The 13,849-nt window shown below is 36.2% G+C and overlaps 1 protein-coding gene across 6 annotated transcripts in view; it reads right to left on the minus strand.

The window, feature by feature from the left end:
* The window catches only part of TMEM196 (transmembrane protein 196), a 51,806-nt gene extending 38,201 nt beyond the window's left edge, over positions 1–13,605 (minus strand). The window contains exon 1 of one of the 6 annotated variants that reach the window (XM_025993168.2): positions 12,504–13,605. In XM_025993168.2, the coding sequence (XP_025848953.1) occupies positions 12,504–12,650 (147 nt within the window). In that variant the 5' untranslated portion in view covers positions 12,651–13,605. Of the gene's footprint in view, positions 1–12,485 lie in introns of all 6 variants that reach the window. The other 5 variants (XM_025993167.2, XM_025993169.2, XM_072764506.1 and 2 more) reach the window with 5 other exon arrangements.
* Positions 13,606–13,849: the final 244 nt, after the last annotated feature.

Here is a 13,849-nt window from a genome sequence, read left to right on the forward strand (position 1 = left end):
ACACACACATAGAGTTTTTACTTTTCTATTTATTTATTTATTTATTTAAAAGAGTGAGAGAGAGCATGCACAAACTGAGTGGAGGGGCAGAGGGAGAGGGAGAAGCAGACTGCCTGCTGAGCAGGGAGCCGGATGCTGGACTGGATCCCAGGACTCTGGGATCATGACCTGAACCAGATGCAGACATTTAACTGTCAGAGCCACATAGGCGCCACAGTTTTTCCTTTTCTAATCATCTAATTCTCAAAAGAATAAATGGGATCCTATCAGTTGTTAGTCCCCAAATCTAAGACTCATTCTTAATACTTTATTCAACAATGGCATCTAATCAAACACAAAGTCTTGTCAACCCTGTGTCTCAAATATTTGCTTCTATGTTTATTTTATTCTTTCACTGTCATCCATGCAACCATAATATCATACATGTCAGTAGCCTCCTAATAGACATGTGACTTTTTGTCCAATTCCAATATATTTTATAAACTGCAGGCCCAAATGAACTTCTTTGAATGCCAATATAATCTTGTCACTTAATACCTTTCTACTACTTTTAATAGACTCCTGTTATAATTAAGGCATTTTATGGAAAAGTGCCATAATCGAAACACTGTAGCTTGCATATGAGCAAGCTTATGTGAGTTTTTCCCTGTTTGCCTCTCCATCTCTATCTCCCCCTGCTCATGTGCCATAATCCAGTCACTCTGCCCCTCTTTCAGATTTCATTTTATTTCTGTTTTTTAAATATTTTATTTATTTATTAATGAAAGACACACACACACACACACACACACACACAGAGAGAGAGAGAGAGAGAGAGAGAGAGGTAGAGACAGAGACAGAAGCAGGCTCCATGCAGGGAGCCTGACATGGGACTCCATCCTGGGTCTCCAGGATCACACCCTGGGCTGAAGGTGGCGCTAAACCGCTGAGCTACCCAGGCTGCCCACTTCTTTCAGAACAGGAAACCTTTCTTATCCAAGGATTTTACCCATGCTATTCCCTCCAGTTTCCCTGCTTCATGTGGCCTATGTCTCAACATCTTTCAGAAAATATTGCTTCCTTAGAGATGCTTTTGCTAATTCTCCCATTATTAATAAGTTATATTCTTCATAAGCCTACATATCTCCTGTTTAACATGTCACAACCTGTAATTGTTAATTTGTGCATTATTTGTTCGTTGTCTGTATTTTTTTTTAATTAAGCTTCAGAAGACCAGGGATCATGATTATTTTATTCACAGCTAAATCCTCAAAACCTAAATCAGATTGTAAAACGCTGTAGCTGTAGAATAAATATTTGTTGACTAAATCTTATAAGAAAAAGAACTAAGGAGAACAAGCATCTGGCTCATGAAATTGGAATAGGAACCTGACTCTTCTGACTTACTTTAGCACTTTCTCCACATTACATTGTACATTCCTCTTCTTCACTCATCCCAACCCAGCACAGACCATGCAGCTCAGGCCCATTAAATATTTTTCCCTTTGATCTCTACATTGATTTGGCCCCATCTCCATAAGCCTAAACCCTATAGGTCCCAGGTCCTGAGTTGTGCTATTCCACAACCCAGCTCCCTGGGATTTCTCTGTCTTTATTAGATTTACAGATATTCTCAATGGCCTCTGCTTTCCCCCTCTCCCAATTCTTTTGCATTTTTAGCATAGTGTTCATCTTTAAAAGAAGTCACTTTTCCACATTCCTATTTATATTTCTTTCTTTTCTTAGTCCATGGAAAACCCTGCTATTTATGCAGTGTTATTTTTTCCCTTAAGCTAGAACTAATTTCTTATTTTCCACCCCAAAACAGAGCACTGAAAAAAGCAAGGCAAATAGATCCATATACCATATTTCTTCCACTCCAGAAAATGTTGAAATTTTCAATATTTCAAAAATTCAACTGGAAAAGGGTAAATGTACATTTTTATCAATACAGCCATGAACTCTCATAAATATGATCAGATCACCTTCACATTAAAAAAATACCAAGAAGATGTACAATAGATATGCTGTTGTGATAAGCAGTTCTCCATTAGCATGAGGCCATCTTGGTGGCTTAGCAGATAGCATGGGAAAGAAGGCAACCACAGTGAATAAAGAAATTAAACCAAAAGCACTAAAGAGAGAAATGGAAAAACAAACCCCACAGTTGTAAATGGGGATGCTGTGCTGAAGTGAGAGAAGCCTTTTTTCAGAGACTGTAAAGCAACTGAATGAAACCAACAATCACGGAATGAATTTCAGAATAAATCATCATAGAATGTAGCTAGTTGGCATGTCAAACTCTTCTAAATGAATCCACATCCAAAAACCTCAGAAACTTCCCACTGCCCCAGAACCCAAATCCTTCTGTGTATAGAAAAAAATCAGCCTTGATTCTCAGAATGCCATTCCTTCACATCTCCCTTTCAGTGTTGGTGGAATGCAATCTTTCTTGTATTTAATGCATTATGCATTGTATTCTATTCCAAGTCTGCTTTGTGATAGTGTTCCTTTTTAAAAAATAATCTGTTGACTATTTTGAGTATGCTAAGTAAATACAACTTTTTGATGTTAGACCTATTTCTGCTCCAAAAGTAGCAAGGGAAATTAAACTAGACTTGTGAATTTTGAATAAGAGGGACTTGGAATTTGCAGTATATTTAAGAGTCAATTGTCTAAGTCATTTTTATGTATACTTATTACTCATGTTAATCTTTAAAATAAAACATCTCATAGATCGTAGTAACACAATCAAAAGAATTTGTCTCCTGAGCCCAAATTTCTGTTATTTTAGCCAATTAAATAAATAAATGAATTTAAAAATTCAAACTAATATAAACATTTAAGATAATGATTATTTCTGGAGGGAAGCAAAAGAGGATGTAATCAATATTGAACACCCAGATATGGAAATATTGTCAAATAACATTCTGTTTATTAAGGCAACTTAATTTATGTCTCTTTTGAGTAAAATTAATGTAGGTGCTATAATATATTTGGACAACACTCAAATATAACACCCACTACTTGATACATGTGGAAAACATAACAAAGTTTATAATGTAGAAGATAGATTTGGTGAGGATGAAACAAAAAAAATATTCCCTTGGGTATTCGCCAGCTTTGAGTCTATGATTTGTGACCTGTTCTCACAGAATTGAAAACAGCCAGGGACTCCAGGGGACTAGAGGGTAGAAGTTATGCTCTTCCCAAGAATTGTCAACACCATAGAAGAATGTTCATCCAACATGCCAGGCAGTTTCTGAAAGCTAGCCAATTATGGAAATAAGTTGCAGCTCATAGAGGATCACAACATTGTGAGGTTGTACCAAATCAGGGTACTAGCAGCCTAAACTCAGCATACATTGCATATCAATGACAATTAACAACTTCCTTGTATGAATTTATCTCTTCATCTCCTCTGCACACGCATATGAGCACATGCATGTGCACATGCACACACATACACACATGCATACATGCTTTCTTCAGTTAATTTAGATCACTAAATCCTAAATTCTTTAGGTTTTCATCCTTTAAGTGAAGAAACTCATCTGCTGAGATAAATGGTACAAGAAAGCAGTTGGAATTCTTAGGCGATGTAGTACATTGTAAATATAAGCTGCCATTGTTACTATTATTAATGTCCTTATTATCATTATTATTTTAATCCCTCAGAGTAAATGATGTCCAAAAATAGTTGATGGGAAACAAATAGAAAGAACTAAGAATTTCAATAGTCCATCCAAAAATAATGATAAAATCAAACACACATCTCCATTTGGTAGAACAAACAAAAATTATACCTTTCTATATCAACATTGACCCAGAAAATATTCCTAGGACCCTAGAACATGCAAACTAAATAAAAACTAACTATTAATGTTCAAAATTGGTTATGAAAACTACATATTTTCTAAGAGGAAGTATACGACCTAACTGTTACCAAGCCTTGAGTCCAAGATCAATTTCATCAATGGCCTTACAAGAAGCTCCCCCTCAGAAATGTATAAAAATAAAATGTCTATTAATACACAAATAGAAACCACACACAGAAAATTGAATTTCCAAGAATACAGCACTAGCATGCAATCATTACTGTGGGCTAGTCATAGTTATTAAACACTTAACATGTATCAAGCCCTTTGTATAAGTATTACTTTTAATTTTCGAACTCCATGAGATAGATAGTAATATTGTTATTTTACAGATAAATAGCTGATTGCTCTGGGAGATAATGTAACTCATTCAAACTTAAACAATTAACAAATGCTAGACCTAGAATTTAAACCAAGTCTTAACCTCTAAAATCTATTTTCAGTGCATCCCGGGAGGCTCAGCGGTTTAGCGCCGCCTTCTGCCCAGGGCCTGATCCTGGAGACCCAGGATGGAGTCCCATGTTGGGCTTCCCGCATGGAGCCTTCTTCTCCCTCTGCCTGTGTCTCTGCCTCTCTCTCCCTCTGTGTGTGTGTGTGTCTCTCATGAATAAATAAATAAAATCTAATAAAATAAAATATATTTTCATGTATTAATGTCATGCTAGTATCTCCTATTAAATAAATGAGCTCTTTGTCAGGCAGCTGTAGGACTAATTGAACACAGGAAATTATGATCTTACAAATGCACCATCAACAGGAAAATCACCTGAAATGAGGTTAGGTTGTGATGGTAGATTTACACTTCCTTCAAGTCTCAAGATTTCCCTCAAGTCTTTCTTTTGACACAGGACACACACTTGGAATCAAAGGCTGGTGTTTTGACTTGAAATTGAGCAGCAATTCCTGGCCCATCTGCCTTGGCCTCATTGATTGCAAGTTTTACCCAGCAGACCTCACCAAGCTTAGTTAAGAATCAAGGGCACTGAGGTGGGCACTTGACAGGATGAGCACTGGGTGTTATTCTATATGTTGGCAAATTGAACACCAATAAAAAATAAATTTATATAAAAAATGAATCAAGGGCAGACTAATCCTATCATTCTTTCAGGACCCTTTTAAAGTTGGTCCCATTGTATTTAGATGAATTAGATCTTGCCAGTTATTATGTGAATGTACCTTTGCTCTAACAACTCCAATCTCCTCTATCTTCCACAAATTCTCCAACTTTGCACATGTTAATAGCTCTGCTTAGCACTCCTCCTCTCTTCTGCCCACTGGAAAGCTACCCAATCTATCAGGCCTGGATAAAAATCTCCCTCCACAGGGAGTCAACCCTGATCCCTCACTGATAATACTCATTTTGAACTATGTTTTAACATATTGTTTGATGTCTTCCTGACTTGTTCTCATAACATTTAATGAACATTTGAGATGCATAATTTTGTTTTACTTTTTAAGGCTAAAGCCTAAGCTCTAAAGGTAGGAACAATTGAGTCAAATATTTCATGCTTTTCTAGGAATATGGAGGTTGTGCTTGTTGATCAGTTGACTATGCCAATCTCTTCTGGGAAATAGATACAAAGGGTGATAGGGATTGATCTTTATGCCATTTTGCCTGACTCATATATTTAAGGATGGGAGCAAAGAATGAGGTCAGACCTCAGTGAATGACCTTTTTCATGACAATTTCCCATGTTCCACACAATGCAATAGAAAAAATACAGATTTTTAAATAAGACTACCAGCTTTAAATACTAATTCAGCTGATTAAATAACAGTGGATTCTAGGGATGTCCTTTTCTCTACATAAACTTTATAAGGTACTATATTCTTTACAAAGTTGTTAATATTGGAAATAATAGCATATATAAAAGCATCTGGGGCACAGTTAACTATTAATAAATCACATATTGTATTATTTCTACAGGGCAAATAGCTTGAGGCACGCTATCTTCCAAGGTGGTCTTCTTAAACACTAATATTTTCTTTTTTGTCTTGACTACATAATTTTGTCCAATATTTAATAATAGATCATGAACTAATAGAACTTAGAATTTCTTTTCAGGAGTCTTAATACTGGAGTTAAAAACATGAGCACTAATTAATGTTACAAAAAACATTATTGAAATCCAGATATTTGATTGATGCACCTATTAATAATACAACATGTTATAAGCATTGCTTCAAAAGCTACTTGGGTAATTCAAGCAAAACCATATAAGTCTCTAAGATATTAAGTAATTTTATTAGACATATTAATTTGTACTTATAATTTGACTAGTGACAAGAACTAATATAGTTTAAATGTTTTCAAGGACTTTGTTTTGTGGCATAAATAGTGGTTCCTATATCCCCACTGTTTCATTTGCCTAACTTAGATAATTGTTTAATTTGTCTGATTATAGCAGTAGCTGTTACCCCATTCAGTTTTAAGCTGAATATTTTATATGACCTATCCAATGCAGGTATTTTGGTACATTTTTGTAGTTGCTCATATATATATATATATATATATATATATATATATATATATATATATGAATTAAATCAAAAGCTAAAGACACATACTATCTAAAAAAAAAAAAAAAAAGAAATTAGAGTTGATTGAGGGCGTTGGAGGAATGTTGAGAACCAGAGCAGTACTAGTGTGGTCTAGGTCCTAGGCAGTCATAGGACAGCATGAAGACAGTAGAGGAAAAAAGAAGCTAATGCTCCCTGAGCACTTAATCTGTGCCAGGCTTGGTAATGGCAGTAACCCATGAAACTGGTACTGTATTTCTCTCCTTGACTTCATGAAGAAACATAAGTTATCCAATACCACAGTTATATGGAGTGAGATACATGAATTCAATCTGTCATTCAATTTGAGTTAATATATAGAGATTAGATAGATCTACATTCATGAGAAGAACTGCATGGTTTCTTATATAACAACGGAAAGTAGTCATACAATTTCTTCTCTCTCTCTCCTAAAATATGCTGAATGAGAGTCTTTATATATCACCATCCATTTATTTTGGAACTGTCCACTTGGCATATTGAAATAAACATCTATCTGTAGAGTGACCACCAAGTAATTTTACTAAGACAGTGAAGTAAAATATATTTTAAGACTTTCAGCTTAGTTATTTATATATAGATATGCTTTTTGAATGAATAAGATTATATATAGATACATACAGTACAGTAGTAAAATGAAATTTTGTTTGCTCACAAGTAAATGACCCAATATCATTTGGACATAAAATTGTTGGGGTTTCCCCCCTTCGTGGGTGTTTACACACACCGTGACCAAAATCTATTCTAGTTTTTATAGAAGTTTAAAGGCAAGTATTTCAGTTTGAATGGCTGGCCTGTGCCTCCCAACTACCAGTAGAATTAAATATTATCTGAGGCTAACAAAAAGTTAAATTTCTTGACCATATCTGAAGCATATATTGGATGATCTGGCTAATAATCATGTCAATACTGAAAGCTAATTTGAATGCTTTAGGCAAAATCATTTAAATAAAAGAATGATTTTACTCATGTTTGTATCAACCAAATTGCCAACAAATAGGTGACCAATGCAATTATTATCAGTTATTCTCTAATATTTCTTTTCTAAAGTCTTCAAGATCAGTTATATCCTTGGATAAGGGTCAAAATCCTGAGACAGAATTTGTTATAGGCTCTAGATGGGAATTCAAACACATGTCACTTATATGTGAATGAAATATAGACTAAAACAAAATATCTCATAAGATAATGGCAAAAGTCATCATTTTTCTTCTATCATACCATTACCAATCAATACTAGAAATAGACATTTTACTTATGTTTCCTTGGCACACAATATGGTTCCCTGATTAATAACTACACTTCCTAGTAGTTTGTCTTGTCTAACTGATTTAATTGTCCCAACCCCAGTAGATAAAAGTGGCACTTAAGAACAACAGTATGAATCAGATTAGGATGATATTCTTTAACTGAGGTTTACAGAGTCCACGAATGGGCTTTATTATATCAAAAAAACTTAAAATTGATCTATATGTTCAAACGATACTATTTATATAGCAGAAATATCTATGAGATTACATACTAAATTTATAATGGTGGCTAATTTTAATGAAGTGGTAGAGAACTTCAGTTTTGATTCTTTTTTTTAACCCTTTGAAATAAGAATTTATGCATGAATTACTTACATGATTAAAATTAACTCTAAAATTGGCTATAATGTATATTTGTAATTTTTATGAGGATGGGACAATGCTTTCATCTCATGCTAAGAAATACAAATCCCTTATGTTATATATTTTGAATCTGGAGAAAAGTGACGTATCTGATTAGAGATACACTAGCCTCAAATTCTATACATTTGAAGTAACTTCAAATATTTGAGAAGTTTCTTTCACCTCATTTTATTTGTTTTAGTGTTAGTGAATTGGACTAGATTTAATTATTAAAAATAATACTTTGAGGTAGCTCTCATTTATATATATAGCACCTCTCTTATATTGTTATATTATGGATCAGAATGTATAGTAGGTGAATTTCAGCACAAACTTATAATTGGCTAAGTTGTTGCCATGGTGAATCAAGAGTTCCCATAACAGGTAGCCTTGATTATGCTATAAATTTCACTCACCTCAAGAATCAGATTTAGTAAGTGGAGAAAGTCATAATATACAAATCAAGTATTGTCCATAAAGATAACCAATAAAAATCATTCAAACTTCATATGATTTAGATAAAATTTTTTGAATATTCAAGAAGACTGTGTTTGCATGTGGTGTAAACAAGGCTTAGAAAAGTTCCTCTTAATACATTTAATTTATAGAATAATTATCAGATATAGATGGATGAAATTTAGCATGATACAACTATCAAATATCAAATACAACTTAGCACCAGATGTTCTGGACACAACCATCTGAATCTCTACATTTCCAAGTGCCAATCTAGGCAACAAAATAAAGTCTTCTTGAAACCATGAATCTATGTAGTACTAACTACAGTCCATTTCCATTATTGATGATGCACTGGAGACTGAGAAAAGTGACTATCATACAGCAACTTGAAACATAGCCCTGTCTATTTAACTCTGTCAATAAATCTTACACATCAGTTATATTTCAAAAGACTGTCTTTTCTAAAGCAGATTACTCAATGGTTGTTTCATTGCTATCTAGCAGTAATGTCTTTCTTTATGCTTTCAACAGGTGATTACATCAGCTATAACAAATGGATAACAAGAAGCAAAAATCCTGTAAGGTTTTTATAGCTTTCTTTCTCTATGAAATTATAGTGAAATATTTTTTTTCTTGCTAATTGTCCACACCTTTAAACTGATCACAGGAAGCACTCTTGCCTGATTATGAAATAGTGACTAAAAATATAAGCATCTGGCCCATGGATTTTTAAGCCCTTTATTTTATTTTACTATTTTAAGTCACATTTTAAAAACTTTGTATATTAGGGTTCAAAGATCAAAATAGTTGCCTGAATTCTTAGTGCACTTGACCTAGATAAAAAGCTTATGATGTCAGAATCCATAAAAAAAAGTAATCCTTAATAGTACAGTTTTATTTGACTTCTAAAATTTAATTCAAAGATCTTGTAATAACGACAATAATGTATTGAAAAAAACCTTCATGGCACCAATCCAAACACACTCTGATTATAGACTGGTTATCGTGACAGGTTAATTATTATAAAATCCCATCTAGTGTCCATAAATAATACAGTAAAATACCAAAGAGATTAATATTTTTATCTAGTTTTCCTCTGCATCTCCTTGACTCTCTTTGGGAAGTAGGAATTGGTGTCATTATTATTATTAAAAATATGAGGAAATAAATCTATTGCCTTTGACTAGCACACAGCCTCCTGTGATCTGGTCCCAACCACTCTTTCCATCCTTATCTTCCCCTCACACATAAGCCCCAGAAAAATAGAAGATCCTGTTCCTCCTGGAACATAACCCACATCATCCCAGTTTGTGCCTTCATCTATGCTACCTAAAAGGCTCTCATTTCATATGCCCTTCACTGCCATTATGTGCACCCAGTATTAGTAGCTTGCATTTATTCAGGGCTTAGTATACACCATGCATTTACTAAGAGCATTATTTCATTTGTGCCTTTTAACAACCCTATTTTACAGAAGATGAGAAACTTTGGAATTATCCAGATGGTTAATGACAGATCTGGGATCTGCACCCAGGTAGACTTCAGATTTCACTCTGTGATGCATTACTTAGTACTGTGATACATAAATTACAAGTCCCAGTAAACTGTCAAGATCAAGATAAAACAACTGTTCTCCCATGGATATTTCATTGACCACCCGGATTTTCCTCCCCTTTATCTGCCTCTGTATCACTCTGAGGTCAAACTTTAATTTCTCACCTCTGATAAAGTTAGTGATGTACTCCTCTTGTTTTCTCTACTAGGTATTCTGATTCATCTTAATTGTCTTTGCATTAAATAGTAAAATGCATATGGTAAGCCTTCTATTAATATTGGTTAAATGAATTCAGCATTAACCAATATAAGAGATAATTCAGAGTATATCACAAATGACTTCTGAAAAACAATTTAAAAAATCAATTTGGCAAGTCTATAATTTAATAAATAATGAACAAAACTGAGTATCTCTTCACAAATTTGATTTTCTAACTTGAGTTTATAAAAGCCAGCAAAAAAGTGACCCATTTGGGCATCCTAGTTTCAAATCCATTCATTCAATTACATTCGCTTTTAAAAATGTTTATTGAATCAGACAACAGAATTCAAAACTATTGTTCAAGGATCCTCGGTGAATTTTGGCTACTCTAAAGAACCAGTTGAAAACGGAACTAATTCTTTGTGATAATGATTATATATTCTTTTATTTGCCTTTTACTGAGCTGCTACAAAATTTTCATTTTTTTGTACAAATAAACATGTTGACTCATTTAGATAATGGTAAATAGTCTGGGAAAATTAAAAAAAAATAATTTAATTACTTTTCTTACATGATGCCAAGCAAATGTAACCATCTTTTTAAGTTCTTGAAGATAAAATGGATACTTTAATACTATTTAGAGACAACCTATGTTTATTCACCCAATTTTTCACATTTAAGAGGGGAAGTGATTTAAAGAGTATTTGAGGCTTCTCCTTCATAATCCATCAAAAAGTCTTATTTTCCCCTTTGTTTTAAATGTTGGTATTATATTTCATTTTGACAGTTGTTTGATAGAAGTTTTAAAGTCTGATTATTTCTGTTTAAATAAGAACTACAACTCACAAAATACTATTACCTATAAGATGTAAAATGATTAATTTTAAGGTTTGCCTTTTAGCCTTTCATACTTAAATTTAAAATGTATATTGACAAAAATTATGTAATAAAGAAAAGATTTGCAAGTTGATAGTAACTTACTGAATTTAGAACAAGGATTCTTAGGAAAAATTCAGTGTTAAAATCGAGTACCATTTTTACTTTTCTTTTTAACTTCTGCAATTTAAAAACACTTGCCTCATTTTGAAAAATTAAAATACAAAAACTATTTTTCCAAAGCACAATTGTACCAGTTTTTAAGATGCTAGAACTTTCCTCAAAAATGAATTACTTCAAAGTGATTTTTCTTAAACTCATAGTCATTTTCCCCCCAGTGACTTAAAGCACAAATAACCAAACCATGATTGTTAATTACACCTATTGATCATCAGTGACAGAATAGCATCCTATTAAATTATCTTGGAAACTGGAATCAAGCTAGAAACCAAGAAGGACATAGCAGCTATACAACTTATAGAAGAAGGAAAAATTATTTTCACAATTAGGCCCCCAGTAGGTAGGAATAGTCCTGCTATTTTATTGATCATTGGTGGAAAGAATGGGTTTCTGAGGCTTCCTTGGAGATTCACCCAAAGTAAACAAGAAGGTCATTGGCTCTGACATCACAACTGACCTAGAGGAAATTATGACATTTTCTCTGAGCTGTTAGGTACTCTTTAAGATGAGTTATTCTCCAATTAGAATGTTGTTACATATCATACTGTTTATTGTTTAACTTATTACTCACAACTTACAATAGAGTCTTTAGTTGTGAAGTATCAGAAAGCTAGCAAAGAAAGAATAAGAGCAATGTTTTCTGGGGTAAAATACTCCTTTACACTCACACATTTCTTTTTGTTGTATCAGTGTTGCCTTTAGTGTACCTTGGGCACTGTTGCCCAGAAATAAATGCATAAACCTACCCTTGCTTGTTCCTGATACAAGAAAATGATGTAACACTTTCATTTTGATTTTCGTTGTAAAAAGAAACAGGCTAAGTGAGTCTGCCCTTGACAGGTGTGACTCCCTAATCAGCACCACTAGGCAGCCTTATGCAGCTTCAGCCAGTGGAAACTCCCCTCCCCCACCCCCAACTTTAAACAAAGCCATTTAATTTGGTCTTAAGCCGAGGTAAAGGCGGGGGGCGGGGGGGACCAATTAGTAAATAAAGGGACAACATAAAGAGGCATAGTCTGCCAACAAGAAACTACATGCAAGCCGGAGGAGATTTATGGTTTTCATCCCCAGGGAAGGAGTGACTAACGCACGCACACTGACCATCACCGTAAAGAGGTAAAGAGAGAGTGAAATGGCTCAACGTACACACACCCCGCTCCATACCGGGGACGAGTCTCCGAGCTGCGGCTTGTGCTCTCGGAGGGCCAGGCTGAAGCTGACCGCCCCCACGGCCACGCTGGACACCCCCAGCCCTATCTCCAGCACAGAGAGCACCAAGAGGCTCCCAATAATCTGGCCGCTGGTGCACATCCTTCCTCGGTCATCATTCCTTCCAGATCACAGAGGGGAAACCAACCATCCACCTTCTTTCTTCCACTATCCTCCTTCCCCTTCCGCCCCCTACCAGACCCCAAAACTTTTCTTTCTTCACCAGTGAAGCATTATCCGCAAGGATTAGATTTGCAGAATCGGAGACCCTCTTCCCTGACCGGGTGAGAGGCAAAAAAAAAAAAGAAAAAAAAAGAAAAAAAAAAAAAAGAGTCGCTCCACCCCCTGGCACGTTCCGACAGGGATCGTAGGATTCTCCTGGGTTCGGTGGTCCGAGTCCGGGGAGAGGGGCTTTCAAGAAGGAGCCAGAAACCTGGAGCCGGGAGCGCGGAGCCCCGCTGGCGAGGCGCTGTCCAGAGTCCTGCCGCGTCCCGAGTCTCCGCCAGGACCCGCTCGCCTCTAGCCTCCTAGACCCCCAGGCTCCCCTTTGGTTCCTTGCGGAGGAGATGGCCCTTGCTTCCCGGAGAACCGAAGCGGAACTGCTCAGAGCTTCTCTCTCTCTCTCTCTGCTCTCGTCTCCTCTCCTTTGTTTTCGTGGTAACACCAAGTGCTTCTGCGAGTCCCAGGCTGAGCGGGCGGATATATTCAGTACCACGCTCCTCTCAGTTGCTGTGTCGCCAGGAAAAGCGACCTTGTCTGATGGCCTTTTCCCGTCTGGGTTTCTTCTCCCTCGTCGTCGTCCTCTTCCTCTCCACCCCCCACCCCCCCCACCCTCTCTCTTGGTCTGATTCTCTTTCATTTCAGTGACCTCACTGGGGTTTGAGAGGTTGATGGAGGAAGGAAAAGCCTGATACATTCGTGGGTCTAGAACCAATACTCCTGGCTGACTGCTGATGGGGCCCCGCCTGGGGACCCTGACCACAGGGATCCGAACGATCCCTGCCTCCGCATCTCCCCCTACCCTGTTCCCTTCTGGGCCGTTAGCCAGATGGAAGGGGAAGGATGCCTGCGTCAACGTGGGGTTCATTCTGTGTAAAACTTTCTTCTGCGTGTACATGGGGGTAAGGTCGGGGCACAGTGGGCAAAGAAAGGCAGAAAGAGCAGAAAAGGGATGGAGAAAGGCCAGACTCCAAATTCACTGGGACTCCGCTAAGGACTCTCACCCAGGAACTTTCTCTCCCCTAAAGAGCCAGACTCAAGCCTGCTCATAAGGAGTGTCAACTCTCCATTGTCACGACCTG

This window comes from Vulpes vulpes, chromosome 7 (genome assembly GCF_048418805.1).
Source record: "Vulpes vulpes isolate BD-2025 chromosome 7, VulVul3, whole genome shotgun sequence".
Lineage (NCBI taxonomy): Eukaryota > Metazoa > Chordata > Mammalia > Carnivora > Canidae > Vulpes > Vulpes vulpes.